At 35.0% G+C, this 22,144-nt stretch overlaps 1 protein-coding gene across 1 annotated transcript; it reads right to left on the bottom strand.

Annotated features, from left to right (window-relative positions):
* Nucleotides 1-7,895: 7,895 nt before the first annotated feature.
* LOC149217001 (uncharacterized) lies at nt 7,896-8,767 on the bottom strand. Its single transcript, XM_089390106.1, has 2 exons — nt 8,627-8,767; nt 7,896-8,510 (listed from the first exon to the last, which is right to left on the bottom strand). Exons 1-2 carry the CDS (start codon nt 8,765-8,767, stop codon nt 7,896-7,898), a joined length of 756 nt encoding a protein of 251 aa, XP_089246232.1.
* Between the last annotated feature and the right edge of the window lie 13,377 nt (nt 8,768-22,144).

Genomic DNA, 22,144 nt, shown 5'->3' on the forward strand with positions numbered 1-22,144 from the left:
GTAGAAAAAGTGGACAATAGAGACCTAAAATGTCCACGAGGACCCAAAAGAAAAACTAGTGAAGTCAGGCCAAGAGAAAATATAACAAAGATAAACATTGGCAATGTTGAGAAATATATGAGGTCATCACAACTTCTAATTGAGGCTAGCAAGGAATCCAAATACCTATTTTTGAGGCTAATAAGGATGATGGAGATATGTGTTGTAGACCAATAGATATGGAAGATATATACATCTTGTATAGCATAGTTAATGTATGAATGATTGTTTTCCTAGAGAGCGAGACAAGGTGTCATGTCTTGAGCCTGATGAGAGTGCTTAGGGGTCATGTGATTTCCGCCTTCACTTGTACATTGAATGTACTCATCACATGAACCTGAATGGGATTGCTACCCTGCCCAAGCCATTAAGGCATAAAGTCATGCCGACATGGTTGGTTGCATGTTGTTTGTAGAGTCATATTAATCCAGGACATGATTATAGTTTCTTGTGATTTTTTTATTATTTCTATTATTGAAATATATATTAATTAAATGCATATGTGAAAACTTTTGATTCTAAAATGTACCTTAGATGATGGTGCTTTCCAAAAATTATTTGTGATCCTATCATGGTCATCTCGATAATTATTTGTGATATATATTTAAAATGGTATGATTGTGTCATATTTATTTATATTTAGAAAATGTATATTGTATGATAACACTCGTTAAAAACCATAGATATAAATTAAAATATCAATAAGAAACTATAATTATATACCACAAATACTAAGATGTCCTTTCAAAGAATAATTTTATTAAATTTAACATCAATGTAAAATAAAAGATAAAGATTCAACTTAGTATTTTGAAATATATCTTAAAGGATAATATTTGTAATATTTTTTTCTATATTAAATAAACAAGGGTTAAAAATGTAATATTCAATTTACTTGAAGTCTGTTTTTTACAAATGTTATTGTGTAAAGTCATGGTACAAACACAATAAAATATAAAAAAACAAATATTTAAAATTCTATCATAAAATATAGATTTGACTAGTTAATTTCTAAAACATAGATTTCCTCAATTTGAAGGAGAGTTTTGTGATATTGTCTTAAATATATTGAAAAAAAATTGTTATGGAAAAAAAATTATGATCACATTCATTTATTATACTAATTTGTATTGTTGAATTATATAAATCTAAATAAAATTAGTAAAATTTGTAACTTTCAAATATACATTCAATAATAATTCTTACAATTTTTTTATAGTTATTCATCACGTGTTATGTTGACTAAAAATATTCATAATCCTAATGATTTTAAATTATTTTGTTTAAACACATCAAATTCCAACAATACTATATTAAAAAATATCAATTAGCTCGTACACTAAAATAAATTTAGAAGCACTTACTACATTTTTTTTTTGTAAGCTAAGGCGATACTCTGCTTTCCATTACTGAAATTAAAAGATATTACAAAGTTGGACAGGTCTCAACCCGCCCTTAAGGGAAACCGGGTTGCTTAACCATCTAAAGTTTTTCAAAGCCATCCAAAAAAAGTATATTACCAACCTATCTATCCACGCTAAATATGCATCTATTCTTACTATAGGTAAATTGTTTTCCTTCTGATTCAGTATCATCTATATTTCCAAAAAAACAAAAAAACAGTATATATAAAAACCTCCTAGCAGCAGCTGCATCTTCTACTGATTCGGTGCATCTGTCTTTGATTCTTTCTCGACCTTAACGCCCATTCCACCCGCTTGAAGCATCTGCAGGATATCATCCATATTTCTGTCTTGCATGAGTAGAGTCACTTGAATATTTTTCAATTCCCTTTTCATAGTTGGAATTCCCTGAACCAGTTCAGCCATTTCTAGAGCCACCTGTTCCATAGCTTTAGCCAATAATCGCTTCATTCCCCAATATACATGTAAAGATTGTTTATACAAGGACATTCGTCCTCTCGTATGTCCGGGATCAGGGAGGAATTGCTCCCAATCCTCCATCTCAGGATCTGAAATCTCCTGCATAGCTTCTTCCTCCAAATGCTCTATAATCCTTTTGATATTGGGATTAGTATCATGGACATATGCTTCTTCTGCTTCCTGTAATCTCCTCCTCATGTCTTTCTTACCTCTCTTTCTTCCTCTTACCTCACTATCTGCTCCCTCCTCAAATTCCGAACACACATTCCTATTCCCTCGGCTGCCTCGTCCTCCAGTCCTCCCTCTCCCTCTTTGGTTAGCTCTTCCTCGCGCTCCTCTACCCCGTCCGCGTCTCTCCACCTCCACTTCATCATCGTTTACCTGATCCTCGTTCTCCTCCTCTCGGTCCCCCGCTTCCATCTCTTGGACCTTCCCCATACCCACTTTTCCTTGCACTGTTCGTTGAGGCTCCTCATCTGCAATATAGTTGTGAATGTCAAACTCTTCGTCCGAGTCATCCTGGATAGTAAAATATATCCTCTGCAGAACTTCTTCGACCGTGCTCTTTCCTTTTTCCGCAGGAGTTGCTCCCTTACTCCTCGTCCACCTTCCTGCTCCCCTGTCCTGGTGCTCCGCCATCTTACAGTCCTTCTTCTGTTGCAATTTCTCTCTACACTTCCTCGCTCTTCTTTGCTGCTCTTCTGAGTTCACGTTTGGCTTTGGTCGATTACATGCAGTCCCTATATTATCGCTATGCTGCCACCTTGCCGTCTTGAAACTTCGCTGCAGTCTGTCATTATCATAAATACCCATTCCATATACTCTTCCATGATGGGAAAGTAGTACTGACTCGCTGGTGTTACCACCACTTCTCCTCGGTACCTTGCCCGATTTCCTTCTTAGGATGCTCAATCTTCCCGTGGATTGATTGCTGCCATCCTTCATCACTTTAATCCCATTATCTTGATCCTGCAGACGCTTTGATCGAGCATTGAATACTCTGTCCTTCCCCCTCCTTGCCATAATCCGGAGGCTCCTAATTATTCCCTCCCTGTATGGTCACGTCATCATGATCCTGACTTAATATAGTTTTTAACCCGCTCCACCTTGGATCATCCTGTAATGATATCCAGCTGCAATCGACGCTTCTGTTCGATCCTCCACTACCCCAATTAGCCAATAGATCAGCTGCACGGTTACCATTTCGCAGTACATGTGTTATTGTTGTATACTCGATCCTACTCAGCATCTGCTCAATATCCTGTAGGATCCCTGCTGTCCGCCAACTCTTCGACACATGCTCCCATCTCTTCCCATCCCTTAATTTCTTCAGCATATCAATCGTGATTTGTGAGTCGCCTTCGATTTCTAGATTCATATAACCGTTCCGAACTGCTATCCGGAGTCCGTGGTGAACAGCCCATAATTCCGCTTCGTTGTTCGTCATTTCCCCTCCTCCTTCAGCATAAACCCACCGCGTGTTTCCGCTACTATCTCTGAAGATACCCCCCAAACCTGCTTGTCCCGGGTTACCCTTTGAGGCCCCGTCGAAGTTTAATTTAACCCGTCGCTCACCAGGCAGCCTATACTGATTGGGGCTCGTCATTCTATTTCTAATATTCCACTCCGTATGAGGATAAATCATCTGAAATTCCAAGTTTAATTTGGAGACTATCCGCTGTTCCTCCGCATTCAATCTCTAATCCTCTTCCTCCCATACTTCTGATAAAACCGTTTCTTTAATCGATCTACAGATTTCATCCCAAATTCTCGACTCTTGCCAACTAGTATCCCTAAAGATTCGTCGATTTCGCTCTTTCCAAATCGCCCAGACTACAAAACCAATCGCTAGATTCCATATTCTCCTTACAACTTTGCTTTGGAAATTCCCTTTTCCCCACTGAAACAGAGTATTCCTGATGCTAGCGGGATCCCTCTGTGTCATACCAAAGAGCACTCTAATTTCTTCCCATATGCTTTTAGTATATATACAGTTATTCAATAGATGCTCCTGAGTTTCGAATTCCTTAGTACAGAGACTACATCTTGATGGCCCAATCATTCCTCTTTCCTGCATATTATCCGAAGTTAGGATCCTACCTCTGCATACCAGCCATACAAAGCATGTTACTTTTGGCCACCATTTGCCTTCCCAAATATTTTTCCATCCTATTGGTTCCTCCTCTCTTTCCTCCTTCGTTACCCAATAATAGGCTTCTTTTACTGTGAACATGCCCACCATCGCTTTACCCCATCTAAGGATATCCTTACCTTCTCGAACCTTGATTTTCCTTGATTCTATTTCTCTGTCATACATTTTCCCAGCCTCCTGACCTGTGGTGTCAACCCATTCATCCGGTCTTTTCCAAACTCGCCATATATCATTTAATTTGGCTCTTTTCCAATAATCTCTTACATATTTCATTCCCGCTCTTTGCGCTATTTCTTTAACTTCATGAAGAGTATGTATCCTGTCCAAAATGCCCCGCTATTGCCAACTTTCCTCCCAAAATCTTGTTGTGTTTCCTTCACGGATTTCGCAGAAGGCAAAGTTCCTAACTATATCCCTATTTCTGTTTGCAAAATCCCAAATCTGTGAACCTCTTGGTGTTTCCTCTATTCTTAAGCGTCCTTCAGTAGTATCGGGCATGCCATATTTTTGGGACCATATTCTTTTCCATACATCAGTTCCTCCCTGGACCCATCTCCACCATAATTTTGCCCCTAGAATCTTGTTTACAATTTCAGGGTCTCTTACTCCCAGGCCTCCTTCCTCTTTCCTAATAATTACATTCTTCCATGAAACAAGAGTCCATTTCTTCTGCTGCTTGGGACCGCCCCATAAAAATTTTCCAAGGATTTCTCGCATTTTGGTAAAAACTCCTTTGGGAGCAGCCATAATAGACAGGTGGTATATGGGGATAGATAATAGGACCGATTTTAATAAGACAATTCTACTTGCTATATTCAACAATCTGAATGACCAACTGTCTAATCTTTTCCTGATTCGTTCCAACAGACTTTGCCAGTTTTTAATCCGATTAGGGTTTATATCCAATTGGATACCCAAATACTTCGTGGGTAACTCCCCCTTTCTAAAACCTAGAACTCTGGTTAAATGAATTTTGATAGATTCATACGAATTAAATATGAAAGTACAAGATTTATCGTTATTAATCTCCATACCTGATGCGTTCTTGAAGACTTCTAAGATCCTCTTGAAATTCCTCACCTCCTTAAGCGACGCTTCTGCAAATAACATCAAATCATCAACAAACATTTGATGTGTGATAGTCAAATTATTCCCCCACAACCTTATGCCTCTGATTCGCCTTTCACTAACTTCCTTTTTGATTTTCCTACTTAATCCTTCCATAGCCAAGATGAAAAAAACGGAGAAATTGGGTCCCCCTGCCTAATTCCTGTGCTGGCATTAAACGGGGCTGTAGGAATACCATTAACCAAAATTGAAAAATTTGGAGTAGAGATCATACTAATAATCCATGCTATCCACCTTCTCTCAAAACCGTAGGCTTCCAAAACTGCTCTGAGGTAGTCCCAGTTCAATCTGTCATAGGCCTTGGATAAATCCAACTTCATCAGCATCCCTTTCTGTTTTTTCGTCTTTAGGGAATGTATCACCTCCTGAGATACTACTATCCCATCTAGGATCTGCCGCCCCTCCACAAACCCGGTCTGTTCAGGCGCAATTAAGTTAGGTAAGAGAGGTTTCAACCTTTTCGCTATCAAAGTGGAAATTATCTTATAGACGACGTTACACAGGGCTATGGGTCTAAAACCCTGTGGTTCCTCCGAGTTATTACTTTTAGGAATCAAGGTCAGAAAAGTCGAATTTATTCCAGGCCATATTCGTTGTCTCATTCGGGATTCTTCTACGGCCTCTAATATATCTTTTCCCATAAAATTCCAACTAGCATGGAAGAATTCCACCTTATACCCATCTGGATCGGGAGCCTTATTCTTACTCATATTCATTACACCTTCTCCTAATTCTTCCATTGTCACTGCCCTCATTAATGCCATGTTTTGCTCCACAGTTACTAATCTTGGTATCTCTCTACAAATATTATTTATAGCTTCTCCTCTATCCCTTTGGTTTTCTGTCAAAATTCCCTTAAAGTAATCAACTAGAGTCTTTTCGATCTCTTCCTGTTCTATTACTCTGTCTCCTTCAGCATTTTTAAGTGAAAAGATTCTATTCCTCTGCCTATGTTGAATCATAGCTTGATGGAAAAATTTTGTATTCCGCTCTCCTTCCCTTAACCATTTAATCCTTGATTTTTTTCGCCACAAAATCTCCTCTTGCTTCCTTCGCTCTTCCAACTGACTTATTATTCTGCCTTCCTCCCTACGCGATTCGTCATCCCTTCCTTCCAGAATGATCTTTTGTTGTATGTCCTCCATTTCTCTTTCTAATTTCTGCTTTGCTTCCATAATATTCCCGAATTCTTTCTTATTCCATTCTTTTATTCTCTTTTTAATTTCCTTGAGCTTCAATTGTAGAGTATACATTTTCGCCTTACCCCTGATTGTGCTCTGATTCCACCAATCCTCCATTTTCCTGATGAATTGTGGGTCTCTAAGCCAGAATGATTCAAATAGGAAAGGCTTCTTCCCCTTAACCTTCTTAATATCAATATCTAATCGTATTGGCCAATGATATGAACCCAGACTAGGCAGAATTTTAGCTTCAATAAACACATCTCGATTCAAAATTTCCTCTGGCAGCAAGAATCTATCCAATCTAGAAGTGATTTGATGTTGTCCTCCTCTTCGATTGTTCCAGGTATGGACGCCATTATTTGTATTAATATCGACTAACCTCAGGTCCCTAATCATGTCATTCAACTCCTCCATATTATGGTCCTCTCTCCTTATTCCCCCTCTCTTCTCTCATAGATCTCTTATCATATTGAAATCCCCTCCAATTATCCACGGGATATTCGGAATTAAGCTTCTCATAGTATGGATATTTTTTAAGAAATCATGCCTTTCCCTATGATTTTGAGGTCCGTATACGCCTGTGATAAGAATGCTTTCCCCCATTCCCACTAATCTAAACAGCCCTGAAAGTATTCTAGGCAAACTATACCAGTGTTCAAAAATTACCTCTTCTGGGTTCCACAAAATGGCTACGCCTCCTGCTGTTGCATCTGCATCCAACGCCATAACCTCATATCCAATTTTCAATTGTTTAATAATACCTGCCAACTGCTGGCTTTCCATTTTCGTTTCCTGAATGATCATTATGCTTGGTCTATCTTTCTTAACTCTTTCTTTCAAATATCTCTGTTTCCCTTTACTATTTAATCCCCTGATATTCCAACTTGTAACAATCATTTAAAACTTTTTAGAAGTATGTTGAAATACCTCTGACAGAGGTATCACCCTTCCTGAATTTACTAAAGTCTCACCCACTGCTTGGATTGACTCATTCAAAGTTCTTCTCCCTTTTTTCCTTCCACTTTTTCCTTGTCCATCCCCTTCCGAACATTGGGACTCCTGGTTTCCTGCTTGATCAATCCTATTTTCTATCAATCCTCCTTTCTTCTCTTTATATCTTTGAAAGGTTTCTTTATACAACTGTTTCTCTTTCTCCGGGATGAATCTTTCATCTAATTTTCTCCATTCATTAAGTAATTTTTTCATTATCTTTTCTTCATCTGCACCCACTTCCTTGATATTCTCCGTAACTACCATTGATTGTTCTTCTATATTCTCCTTCCTCTCTCCCATTTCTCCGTCTGTCTCTCTACTTGGACTCATGCTTTTCCGTTTTCCATCCTTAATGATTTCCATTGGAGTTATCTCAGTAACCTTCTTTACCTGTTTTTCCCCCTCCAACTCCTCTTCTTTCTCTTGAAGGATATTGAACTTGTTGTGACTCTCAATTGGTGAAGTGGTCGCCTTGAATTGGGGTTTTGATGTTCCCGGAACTTGCTTCCTTTTCCCCTATACCTCTCTAAATTCATTTTCCTCCCCTTCCAAGCCCTCTGCTCGCCTTGTTTCCTCCCTGCTGTCCTTCTTTGCCACTACTGATCGATTTTGTGGGCATTCCTTGGCAAGGTGTCCGTATACATGGCATCTTCTACACCTGAACGGTATATGTTCGTAATCTATGGGCTGCTGCCATATTTCATCTTGATATTCTAGCTCAATTGATTCTGGTAAAGGGTCTGCTATATTCATATATACACAGATTCTAGCATATGAAGTATATTTTCCTCTTTTCGTCGATTCTGCCACCTTGACAAAAGTACCAATCGAATTTCCTATTCCTTCCAATATTTCAGGATCCCAGAATTCATCCGGTAACCCAAATAATCTGACCCATATCGGGGCTGCCATAATTCTCTCCTCATCATGGTTGTATCTATCTTCCCAATATCTTGTGAACAAACCCGCATTGTTCATGAAGTGCGGTCCCTCCTCAAAAACCCTTTCCTTGTCTGCGAGGTTTGCGAAGATGACTGTAAAGAAGCCCTTAGCCCCCAATTTGAGATCTATATGCCGTTTTGGTCGCCATCGCTGCTGAATCCATCTCGTGAGGTCCCAGATGGCTAGTATCTTATAAATTTGCAGATTAAAGCGTGATCTCTTATATAGCAGCGGTAATTCTTTAATTTGTTATTTGGAATCACATACCTCGGTTTTTTCTGTGCCCTAGGAAGGAATCGCTTTACCATTCTGGCTTGCCATTTATTCCCCAAGACTGGAGGTTCCCTGCTCATTTCCGATCTTCCCCTTTTCCCTTCTTCGATCCCTGCGTTACCTAACGTAACATTTATGTAGGAGGGGATCTCTCCCCCCTGGCTTTCTTCCATTGCTTCTCTCAGGCCATCCCAATCTATTATTTTGCTTCAAACTGTACTTAAGGCTTCAATTATACCTGGCCGTTACCTATAGCAACGCCCACCTGCCGTACTCCGCCTCCCTAGTCTATGCTTTCACCGTTTTACCTGCACCTCAGAAACCCTACCGTCGACCCAGGTTCGAATTCACTCCCATCTCAACAAGCCGCCAATTCCCAGGTATATATTGTATGTTCAGAAGCACTTACTACATTAATAATATTTGCAAAGAGATTAATTTTTACTAAACTGACATCAATTTTAGAATAAAAAAGTTAATATACAATAAATTTCAGCTCATACAACTTAGTTATTCAATTTATTTGATGTGTACTTTTTGCAAATGATATTGTATAAAATCATTATAAAAGCACATAGTAATAATTGAAAAAAAATTAAAACTTTATCATAAAAAATCAAGTGGAAAAAATATTTTCTAAAATATATATTTCATTCAATTTATGAAAAAGCTTTGTAATATAATATTTAAATATTATACAACAACTTACTCATCCAACTTATTTTCTGTGTAATTTTTTGAGAATATTGTGTAAAGTCCTTATAAAAAAACATAATAATAATTGAAAAACATTATTAAAAGTGTGGCATAAAATATCAAGTCGACTACTTAATTTCTATGACATATATTTCTTTTGATTTATGATGAGAGGTTTGTAATATATTTTTTAAATATATTGAATAATTGTTCTTGTAAAAAAATCAGGATAGTGCGTTGTGATGTTATAATTATTTTTATTGTTGAAATATAGTTTATGAAAATTTGTAATATTAAAATATACATTCCACATTAGTACTTACAAAGAAAATCATAGTGTTTATATATATATATGAAACTTTAACGTAATTATGAAAAATTGTCACTTCCATTTATATATTCCATAATGATGTTTACAAAAAAATCATAGTTATTTATGATGTTATAATAGATTAAAAATGTCTCTTAAAAAGAATTTATATTATTATTTTAACCAAATTATAATATCCAACAATTCAATATTATAAAAATGCATTAACAATAAATTTAAAAGCATTTATCAAATTAATAAATATTTACAAAAACAATAAAACATCATTAAATTGAACAATAGTTTTAATATAAACAGGGTCATTTAAATTGTGATGTTATGTATGTGTAAAATCACTATACACACAAAGAGAAATACAACGAACAAATTACATAACATAAAAAATAAAATAAAAAATACAAAACATTGAAAATTCTGCTTGTAACTAATTATAAATTAATTTTTAAATGGTATATTTATTTCTATTGTAAGATATTTGTGATATATTCTGTAAATGTGTATGGAATTATTGTGCTTAAAACAAATCATAGCCATAATCATATGTGATGTTATAATTATTTGTATTGTTGAAATATTAATTAAAAGCAACTACAAAAACATGTGATTTTTTAATTGTATATTGAAGAGTGGTGCTTACAAACAAATCCATAATCATAATTATTTGTGACGATGTCATCAAATTTTTAGTTTTAAAATGTAATGATTAAAATATTCATGAAAATTTAATTTTACTTAAAAAAAATTAACAAATAATAAACTTCAATGACTCCATACCATAAAATTTTATTAACATCAATTATAAATATAGATTGTTCAAATACATATTAACTTAAAAACTAATATCAATTTATTTAAAAAAATATTGTTATTTTAAATTATTTTTATAATATATAAATTTGTTAAAAAAATAAAATAGAGAAACCGGGAAAAACTTATTTCTCACAAATAACCATAATCATAGGCATTCCTCATAGATAACTTTGAGGACTTGAGAAAAGGTTTGCAAAACCCTTCTTTAAAAATAAATACTAACTTTATTGATGTAATGTTTGAGCATTTACAAATAATAATATTATTAAAAATAAAAAAATAAATTACATGTTGTATCTACTCCATTTTCCATCTTGGTCCATGTAAACAAATTTAAAAACATAAAGTTATACTATTAACTGTACATGATTATAATAGATAGAAAACATTATATTAAAAAAAAGAAAGAGGCTATAATAGAATTGAAATTGAAGAGAAAAAGACACTCGTCAAAACAGAATAAACAGAGAATTCACAAAAGTCTTGAATATATTATTAACTATGCACAAAGAATTCAGAAAAGTCTTGAATATATTATTAACCATGCACAATAATAGATTAAAAAAACATTACGTTATAGAAAAAAAATATATGATAGAATTGAAATTAAGGAGGAAAATTTCCCGGAGACACTACCCATATCAAAAACCTAAATACTTGATTTTATAAATGACTATAAAAGGAAGAACAGAAAATGAAATGAACCCTAACCTTTCTCCTTTGAAATAGGAGATTCCAATCCCTTCCGACTTCGTTTCTTATGACCTACCAAGCAAAGGCGAACAAAGACTCTTGTAACATACAATAAAACATGTGAACCTGTGTAAGGAACCCTCCATGATTCTCACCAAACATTGAACACCATTAGATTCTTTGCAGACATGTAACTGATGAGAATTTTTAAAATGATGGAAAAAGTATTTAGGACTGTGTAAAATTATTTTGATGACTGGTAAAAAAAACTATTTGAGCTAGGGATTTTAAGATTAAAGTGAAATCTATTTATTAAACGCCTTAAATATGAATGGATTGTACGAGCTGATTCAATTAAGTCTGGATCCCTCAACACCACCATTGGCCTTCCCACTTCTGCAACATTGCATCCATCCATTCAGTGTTACTCTACAGCTAGTCCCTGCATTACATGCATTGAACGTTACTCTACAACTCTGCAGCTATTACATTCAATGCATGAGTGATAGTTGCTTACAATGTTTTCCTTACAAAGTTCAATATGATCATATAAATTTTTATACTAAAACAAATTAGGCTTATCATAGGAAGGTGGTTTATTCAACATCCCAAGCCTCGGAAGGCATACATGTGAAAGAATTCTTTGATAGATATGTAATATTTACTTCTTCTTCTTTTTTACATTTTTGCTCTCAGTAAACAGTTAATCATTCTAGAATACAAATCAAATGCAATACAATTATCTATAATTTATATTTCTATCCATAAATTTAAGTATCAAACAAATATAACAACAAATACCTCGTGGATAACCATGCCGAATTCTTAATTCTTAATTCTTACTGCAAAATGTTGATAAACCCATTCGTTAATACTTCATATTTATCTTCATTTTCTATCCAAACCTATCAAAACTGGAAGCTAATAAAATAAATCAAAGTGTAAAACAAATGAAGAAGAAAAAACAAGCACACACTAGACAACAAATCAAAATGTAAAACAAATGAAAAAGAAAAAACAAACACACACCAGAGAACAGTTATTAAAACTCATAAACATAGCCATTCTTGACCCAAGAAAAGAGAAAACAAAAACAAAGGCACACTCGGATCTGAAAACCCAAAAAACTCCTCCACTCTACTCGCCACTCATTTTCATACATGCGGATTCTGTTCATCTAATCATAGATACACCCACTCCTATTCCACACATGTCCAACCACTCTACCACAACTATCAAATACCCAACGGACTAACTAATGTCAATTGCCACAAATACAAAATATCCAGCGAACTCAGCCCCGTCAAATGCCACAAATATCTAATATCCAGCATACTCAACCCCCAGCCGCTCATCTAAGTAGCTGCATATCACAAAAATGATCTCTTAAAATTTTCAAATCCACGCAAACAGTTAAGGTTTTAGCTTTTCGACTTTATTGTGGTTAAATCCTTAAATGTAATTTTTAGTTTTAGAAAGATTCACCTGCTACTGATCTCCTTCCTTCCTAGTATATTTTTATTTTTAGAAAGAATCACCGGTCCTGTTCTCTATTCTATGGCCGCTTTCTTCGGTTATCAATCTTTTTAGGGGCTTTTTCCGTGGTGGCCACGTTGGCATGTGTACAACTGCCCACTAGCCTATAATTGTCGCGTTATGTGTTATTAGTTCCTACTCTAATGCGCCTAACATTGGATATCATGATTGACACGCGTTCGCGGGAATCCCATGCGTCTGAATTAAATTGATTGATGTAGTCGTTCGCCGGAATCCCATGGGTTTGAAGTAAATCGATCCACTAGTCCTTTACCGTTTCAACGTAGGCCTGTCTCCGTCGGAAAAAATCTCATATAAAGATCGATTACCGTTTTCTGTGTCGGTGTAAAAAAGAAGAAAAAAAGCGTTGTATTATAGTTTGGAATGACGTGTTTAACCTTATAAATGTGTGAACAGAACACCATCGTTTAGCATTCTTGTTTAGGACGGGGTAGGGTATGTCAGAGGTCAAGTTTTTTGAGGATTTATGGTGTACCAAATTATTGTTTCAACTATTCTTCTCATCCAAGGTTTATTGGCTGTCGATTATTGGATTCAATTTTCCTGTGTATGTTTTTCCTGTTGTTTTTATTTCTCGTGCACTGTATCTTCTTTATTTGTCGTGTAGTGTATCTTGTTCTCATTTTTCTTTCTCGTGTAGTGTATCTTGTTCTCATTTTTCTTTCTAAGGTTTCGTTCTTTTTTTCCTCATTCTCCAGCAATCCATTGGCTTGCTTATCTGTTTTTGGTGTTTACTTAGGTATCAAGATCAAACATTATAATTCCTTTCTTTTAAGGAATACATTTTTATTCAGCGTTATTGCAGTGTCGATGATGCACAGATGTCTTCCACCAGAGAGATTCGGAAATTGTTCAGAGGTTCTACGGTGTGTGGCTGGAGAATTTCAGGTACTTCCGATTTGGGGAAAATAATAATAATTACAGCCGTGATTTTGGATAGTATTGGAAGTACTTCTCGGTTTTGACGAATTCTTTGATAAGATTCCATGTTCTGAATAGTGCCATTAAGCTAAATTAGTATTCGCCTTCCTTATTTGACGGGACTAGTTATTTCTTTGTCGGCGTCTTGGCTCCGCTTCCTCCTTTCCGTAGTCAAACGGGAGTTGGCTAGCAGGGGTTTGCCGTATGAATTCTATGTACCTGAAACCACTAATGGCAACAAAGGTCTATGTCCGTAAACCACTAACGAAACCACTAATGGCAACAAAAGTAGCAACAAATGCTTCTTATATAGTGTGTTTTTCCTTCTTTCTTAGGTTGGCAGCAAAAATAGTTTTATGATTAAAGAAAAAAAACCAACTCAACTATTTTTTTTAAATTTGTTTTACTGGTTAGCCATGATTTAGTACACTTCTAATAGAAATAAGTACGATTCTGTTTACGGAAACCCTCGATTGTTGATCGGAAAATTGAGATGTGATGAACCCTAAGCACATATACGATTCTGTTTACGGAAACCCTCTATTGTTGACCGGAAAAATGAGATGTGATGAACCCTAAGCACATATTCATGATGGTTTTCGGAAAATGTATTAGTACTCACCTTCCTTTCCTCGCCTTTTCAGAACAGTTCTTTCTTTGTCGGCGTCTTGGCTCCGCTTCGTCCTTTCCGAAGTCAAACAGGGGTTTTCCAAACTTCAATGTATATGAATGCTATGTACTTGAAACCACTAACGGCAACAAAGTTCTATGTGTCTGAAACGACTAATGGCAACAAAGGTAGCAACAAATCCTTTTTTAGTATGTTTTTTCTTCCTTCTTAGGTTTGCAGCAAAGTAGTTTTATGATTAAAGAAAATTTGTTTTAGTGGTTAGCCATGCTTTTCTCGGTAGAATATTATTAGTTTCTTTCATTGGGTAGCGATCTCACTATTATAATTATTAGTTTTCTCTGTTAGGTATCAATGGAGTTATATTTTTGTTAATAATTTTTTATTTTTAATATTTGAAAAAAATAAATAATATATTTATTATCAATTACTTCTTACCATAATTTAATTTAAGCAAATTAATATAAATAAAACATAAATAAATATATTTAACTAAAACTAATTCTGTTATTTCTCTATTTGTGGTCAATGCATATCCATCTCTATTTGGTCATCACTCGTGAGTCTTAAATGGACATAGTGAAATATTTGTAATATGAAATTTATAGGTCAAGAAAAATGAATTTCTAATGATGAATTTATAGCTCAATACAGGTACTACCTCTCTCAGGAGAGTTGTTCTGTTGTTTTCTTAGGCCTCCTTCAGCTTCTAGTTTATATAGTCAAGCCTGGTTTGTGCTGGATTCTGGTAGGTATGAATTTCATTTACCTGAAACCACCATTAGCGAATAAAATAGGTATAAATTCAACTTCTAGTTTATATAGTCAAGCTCGGGTTGTGCTGGATTCCGATATAGAATATGTATAAATTCTTTTGACTCAAACGACAAATAGAAATATGCATGCTTTTGATTACCGGAAAGTTAAAACCACCAACAAAAATATCTACAATTTTAGCTATGATTCTGTTTACGAAGATCCTCTATTGTTGAATGGAAAATTAGATGTGATGAAGCCTGAGCACATACTCATGAAGTTTTATGGAAAATGAATAAGAGATATGAAATTAGAACCCACCTTCCTTTCCGCGTCTTGGCTCGGCTTCCTCCTTTCCATATTCAAACAGGTTTGCTGACAATAGTGATATATTATTTTTAGATATTTTTCTAATGATTTTTTATTTTTAATCATTGAAAAAAATAAATGACATGTTTACTATTAGTTATATTTCATTATAATTTAATAAAGTTGTTGATGTTGATATTTTTTGATATGAAGATGTAAATAAATATATTTAATAGGATTTATTTGTCACTATTATTTATGTTTTTATTCACAGTTATGTAGGAGTCAGATTGTAAATATGTAGATTTACTACTAGTTAATCATGATTTTTACTTTGAAATATTATTTATTTATTTATTTTTACATTTCATTCACCTATAGTGGTGATATTATTCCACTTAATTTCCCTTGGACATTTATTTGGTTAAGAAATTTGTGGATTTTATCCGTCTATGAGGAAGACATTTATTATTCTCTTTTATATTATATTATTATTTTCAAAATATCATTACTATATAATTTATTTATGTTTTGTATATAGAAGTAGCATTATAAATCGTTAGTTGACATCTTTACTATTTAGGGTTGGTTGACATCTTTAGTATTTTATTAAAATATCACATTAATATGGCATTGTTATTCTTTGTGATAGTTGTATTTAGTTTTTTCATATAATATATATTTTATATCTTTTTATTATGTTTTAAATCTTTTTTAATAAAATAATAATTTTATAATTATTGATTAATTTTTCGTTTGGTATTTATGTGTTTACTCTACCTTTTTATATACATTTTAAAAATCCAATAAATGTCACCACAATATAATTAAACCACATAATAATATAAATTCAAAGTTCAAAAAAGAAATATAGGAGTTAAAAGATTAAAAATTGGATGCACAATTAATCAAAATGTTATCCTTTTTTCTACAATAAATTTACCTTTCTTCGTCAATCCACTATCTTTAGAAACTTGGGTCCTTCCATATAATATTTCCATATGGTGTTTGACATGAGAGTAGTGAAATGCATTTCCTCAAAAACATACCAAGTGTAAATTACAAGTATTCACTTTTCCTATAATAATTATGGAGAATTATCTTTTATTTAAACAACTATTATATGATAAGAAAATTATATTACTTTACCAAAAAAACCAATTTAAATCGCTATTTTTTAAAAATGGTGACAACATTAGCCAGAAGGAGAAATATTTTATTCCCTATAATCCATTAAGATACTTGGAATGCGAATAGATTTCCATAAATACCTTTTTGCATGATTTCCATAAGGACCTTTATGCATGTATAATGAGAGGAGTTTATATATTATTTAAGAAAATATGAAATTATGAGAAATTATGATATATTCTTTATGCATTATTTATATATAACTTTGGGACTCGTAAAAATATGATTATCCAAATAGATCATGGGAGAGGAGTGAATTTTATTGTATGGAGGAATTATAGGATATGATGTTCATTCTAAGTTAATTGTTTTCTTGACCATATAGGATGAGTCAAACTAATGGATGCAATGACTTTGTTTTGTCTAGAATCTAGTCATATAATTTCTTGTTTAAAATGTATTTTTTGAATGCATAAATAAATTCAACATCTTTAAACTCTTCTCAGACTCTAAAAATTTACAGCTTAAACTTACAATTCATTAAAATCTTTACAGAATTTTGAACTAAATTAATTAGAAAAAAAAATCTATTACATTTATTAATTAGACTATGTCATTGAAATACATTACATGTGAGTAATAGCCCATTCCTCTTGAACAAGATCAAATGGCTTAATAATGCTCCAATAAATGATAAAACTAGCCCGACATAGTAACTAGACACATAATCACAAAACATAAACTTCTATAATTAATAAAAATACTAATGTAAATTTTTTTAATAAAAAAATTAAATTCAATAAATATAATTATCTATTATAATTATAACTATAATTATTTACTATAATTTTATATTAAAAATATTACCATAAAATATAATAACAAAACATTTCAAATTTTATAGTTAGCTTAATAGTGAAATTGACTTCCGATCTTTATTTATTTGAAATCACCCTAATTACTTCAAAGCCACATCGACGTATTTAAATTCAATCAAAACTCAATATATGAGAATTAAATTTCATTATTGGCCATTTTTTTAGTTTTAACAATAGTGAAAGAAACAAATGCTATATGGTAGAGCGAATGGAAAAAAGGTGTATAGCAGACAACTCTACCCAGGCCCATAAAATTTAGGGGTCACTCTATATGGCTTTAGATAGACTTCCAACTCGAATTTCGTAAGTCAATTAAGTCAATTTAAGTTAATTAACTATTACAAGTTGCTATGAGAATTGAATTTCAATTTAATTCACAATTTAATTCAAGGACAAATTAAATTCGAATTTTTAGATGTTATTTTTGATATTTCCTAATGCTATTTTTAAAATTCCCTCTCAACAAGAGAGAAATTCAGTTCTATCCTAATCGGGTACCTTTGGAATGTTTTGCATGCAACACTTCTCTTTAGAATTGTTGCTACTACAACTTCTGAAACTAAAAAAACATCCAACCTGAATCAGTATGATGCATCTGTCACCCAGGTCTCCGACTCCTACTAGCATTTCCTCTATCAACATATATACAAAGCATGGCAAAATGTGATAGGTTATGTCATGTATTGACCACCACTAGGCACACACCAAGAATTTGTCTTAATGTTTATGAAATCATAAATTATTGTTAAGAACATATTATAAATCATGTTGAGGCCACACCAAATGCGAGATTTTCTTTTAATGAGTCCAATTAGTAAAAATCACTATTCCATATTTTAAAATATTTTTGAGAAAAAATAAACTCTTACTCATGTGAAAATTTCCATTATAGTCAAATTGAATTCAAATTAGTAGCTAATGAACACATAAAGCACCTCCACACACAGAGAGCTAAGCCCGCCTCTAATTAGAAACAATAAGTTCATTCAGTAAAAACATATACAACATTTAAGCTATTTTATCCAAGTTTCTGCAAGCAAAATTTACCTTCGTAAACCTTACATTCAATAAAGTGTATTCATTCGTTCTCTTAAAAAAATTATACCCTGTCATGATAATGAGTCTTTTCAAATTTTCCCAATATTTCCCATAATATCCTATTTCGAATATTTTATTTTATAAATGTGATTTAATTAAACAATATAGTACATAATATTTTATTATATAACGGAAAACATTTAAATTAATTTAGCCAAATAAATATTAACCTTTTACATAACTATAATTTAAAAATAAAAATAAATATTAATTACAAATGCTAACATTTGCTATATACGTCATACCAATCAAGATCATGTTACAGAAAAATGGAGAAATCATATCACAAAGAAGTATTAATATTAAATTAATATAAATCTAAATTAATCATATCACAAAGAAGTATTAATATTAAATTAATATAAATCTAAATTATTAGAATTCGATTAATACTAGTTCTTAATCTTGATGTTACCTTATAAGCTAGCACAATCACATTACTAAATGTGATTGGTATACGACAAAGGCGTATAATTATAATGATTATGATAATTATTATAATAATTAATATTACTACTATTGTTAATTAATATTATTATTAATTAATTTAATAGAATTATTTATTAATAGATATTAACAATAATCTTCTTCTTCTTCTTCTTTCTTTTTCTTGCTATGGTTCACGGACACCTTGATCAACAGGTGGTCTCTACGTCCACAGAAATATCTAAGTTGATCGACCCCGAAGGGAATCTAGCCCCGCGACCCACTAAAAAGGCCTAACCCCAAGGGCTTCAGGCAGAATGGATCCTGTGACCTCCCTGAAATATCTAAGTTGATCGACCCCGAAGGGAATCTAGCCCCGCAACCCACTAAAAAGGCCTAACCCCAAGGGCTTCAGGCAGAATGGATCCTGTGACCTCCCGAATGGTGAGGTACTGATTTTGACCAACTGAGCTAACCCTTGAGGCTAGATATTAACAATAATCAAATAATTAATATTGTTAATAATTAATATTGTTGATTAATTTAAGCCAAGATTTTAATAATATTTATTTTTTTATTGAGAAATTTAATAGTATTTAAATTAACATTAAGTATGATATTATTAATTAAATAATATCAACTTTAATTAATAGTATATATATAAATAAATATTATTAATATAGTTAGCCATATCTATATTAATAAATATTTATTAATAAAAATATTGTTAATTAAATATTTTTAATATTGTTAGATCTTAGATTTTTGTGATCCATATTGATAATAGAATTGTCTTTCAGATTAATCACATTCTTGAGATTATGTCGACGTTTCGAACCAACTAATGTGGTTCATCCTTGCGACAAAGGTGAAAGGATCAAGCTTCGCAAATGTTTAAATAGAAGAGAAGCATTCATGCCCGAAATTAATCCGAAAGGCAATTCTATTATTGTTAATATTGTTAATTAATTAAATAATTATAAATCCAAGGAAACAATAAATCCAAGGGATAAAAATTATAAACACTAAAATAAACATGGTTAACCATGGCTAATTTCCATATGAGACAATCCTTCTCATAATGCAACGTTGGATGATGGTTGACCATGTTTGACTATGATTGATTTTCATATCAAGAAAATATTTTTCACAATGTGACATTAGACCATGGTTGACCATGGTTGATACCACCTCCTCCTCCACCACCTTCTCTACATCCACCTCCCCCACCTGCGCCTCTTCCACCTCCACCTCCTCCTCCTCCACCGTCACTTCCTCCCCCTCCTACTCCTCCACCTTCTCTTCCTCCCCCATATTTTCCACCACCACCTCCTCCTCCTCCTCCTCATCCACCTCCACCTCCACCTCCACCTCCTCCTCCTCTTCCTCCTCTTCCACCTCCACCTCCACCACCATGACCACCTCCTCCCCCTACGCCTCCACTACCACCTCCTCCTCCACCACCACCTCCTCTTCCACCTCCCCCACCTCCAACTCTGCCCTGTCCTCCTCCACCTCCTTCATCACCTCTACCTCCTCGACCTCCACCTTCTTTGCAACCTCCACCTCTCCTCCTCTTCCTCCTCCTCCTCTTCAACCTCAACCTCGACCTCCAACTCTACCACCTCCTCCTCCACCTCTGCCACATCCTCCTCCACCTCCACCTCCTTTGCCATCACTTGCACTTTCTCCCCCTCCTCCTCTGCCACCACCTCCTCCTCCCCCATCTTTGCCTCTGCTTTCGCCACCTCCTTAGCCTCCACCTCCCCCACCTTCGCCTTTGCCTCATCCACCTCCACTTCCAACCCATCCTCCTCCTCCCCCACCTCCTCCCCCTCCACCTCCTCTTCCTCCCCCATCTCTGCCACCTCCTCATCGTCCTCCTCCTCCTACATCTCCACCACCTCCTCCTCCCCCGCTTCCTCCTCCTCCACCTCCACTGCCACCTCATCTTCCACCTCCACTACTGACCCCTCTTCTGCCTCCTCCTCCACCATCACCTGCACCCTCCACCTTTTTTTAATCCCCCTACTCCTCCTTTGCCTCCTCTGCTCCACCATCTCTACTAGCTCCTCCTCCTCCTCCCCCTCTTCCTCCACGCTTCCCCCCCCCCCTCAACCTCCACCTCCACCCCCCACCCCTCCACCTCCACCTCCATGCCCCTCCGCCCCCCTCCACCTCCACCCCCCACTCCTCCACCTCCACCTCCACCTCCTCCCCCTCCACCTACACCTCCACCTCCACCTCCACCTCCTCTATCGTCGCCTACACCCCCTCCCTCTCCTCCTTCACCATCACCTCCTCCTCCACCGCCTCCTCTTCTTCCACCTCCTCCTCCACTTCTACCTCCACCTGCTCTACCTCCACCTCCTCCCCCTCGCCCTCCTCCTCCACCACCTCCTCCCCCTCACCCTCCTCCTCCTCCACCTCCACCTTCTTTGCCATTTCCTGAACCCCCACCTCCTCCTCCTCCACAACCTCCTTATCGTCCACCTCCCCCACCTTCACCGCAACCACCTCCTTCTTCTCCACCTCCTCTTCCTCCCCCTCCTCCTCCTTCGCCTCCTCTTCGTCCCCCATCTCTACCACCTCATTGTCGTTGTTGTCATCGTCGTCCTCCTCCATCTCCACCTCCCCCTCCTCCTCCTCCCCATCTTCCTCCACCCCCTCTTCCTCCTCTTCCACCACCATGACCACCTCCTCCACCTATGCCTCTGTCGCTACCGCCACCACCACCTCCTCCTCCACTGCCACTACCACCTCCTCCTCCATCACCACCTCCTCCTGCACCTCCATCTCTGCCCCCTCCTCCTCCTGTACCTCCACCTCCACCTCCCACTCTTCTTCCCCATCCCCTCCTAAATAAGCATAAAAAAAACAATCATTTCATTTTCTTTACTTATAATATCGATCGATTTTCGCATTTCTTTACAATAATAATTTCAATATCAATATATACGTAATAATCTAACAAATAATATATATATATATATATATATATATATATATATATAATTGTAATATAAATAATTAACTATGAAAAAACAAAAAACAATTTAATTAATACAATTTTATACTCAATATTTATTCTTAATGAGCATAACTATTTTTATAATCAACTTATAAAATTATATAAATCCTTAAAAAAATAAAATAAACAAAAAGCACAATTACCATAGAAGAAATCTGCCAACGCCAAATATAAGCAACCTACAAACACCACGAAACTTCAGAATACATCCATTAGTCATAAGCGTAAGTACAATGGAATGTACCACCAAGCATATTCTATAATAATAATAATAATAATAATAAT

The sequence above is a fragment of the Pinus tabuliformis genome, chromosome 1_1, assembly GCF_031772625.1.
Source record: "Pinus tabuliformis cultivar Carrire ecotype Pingquan chromosome 1_1, CPIR1, whole genome shotgun sequence".
In the NCBI taxonomy this organism is placed as follows: domain Eukaryota; kingdom Viridiplantae; phylum Streptophyta; class Pinopsida; order Pinales; family Pinaceae; genus Pinus; species Pinus tabuliformis.

What these genes read in the sequence shown, in the direction of transcription:
- LOC149217001 (XM_089390106.1), bottom strand. Translation starts at nt 8,767, where the DNA reads ATGGAAGAAAGCCAGGGGGGAGAGATCCCCTCCTACATAAATGTTACG. An exon ending in ATAAATGGCAAGCCAGAATG is followed by an intron (nt 8,511 to 8,626) that starts GTAAAGCGATTC and finishes CAAATTTATAAG; the next exon opens with ATACTAGCCATCTGGGACCT.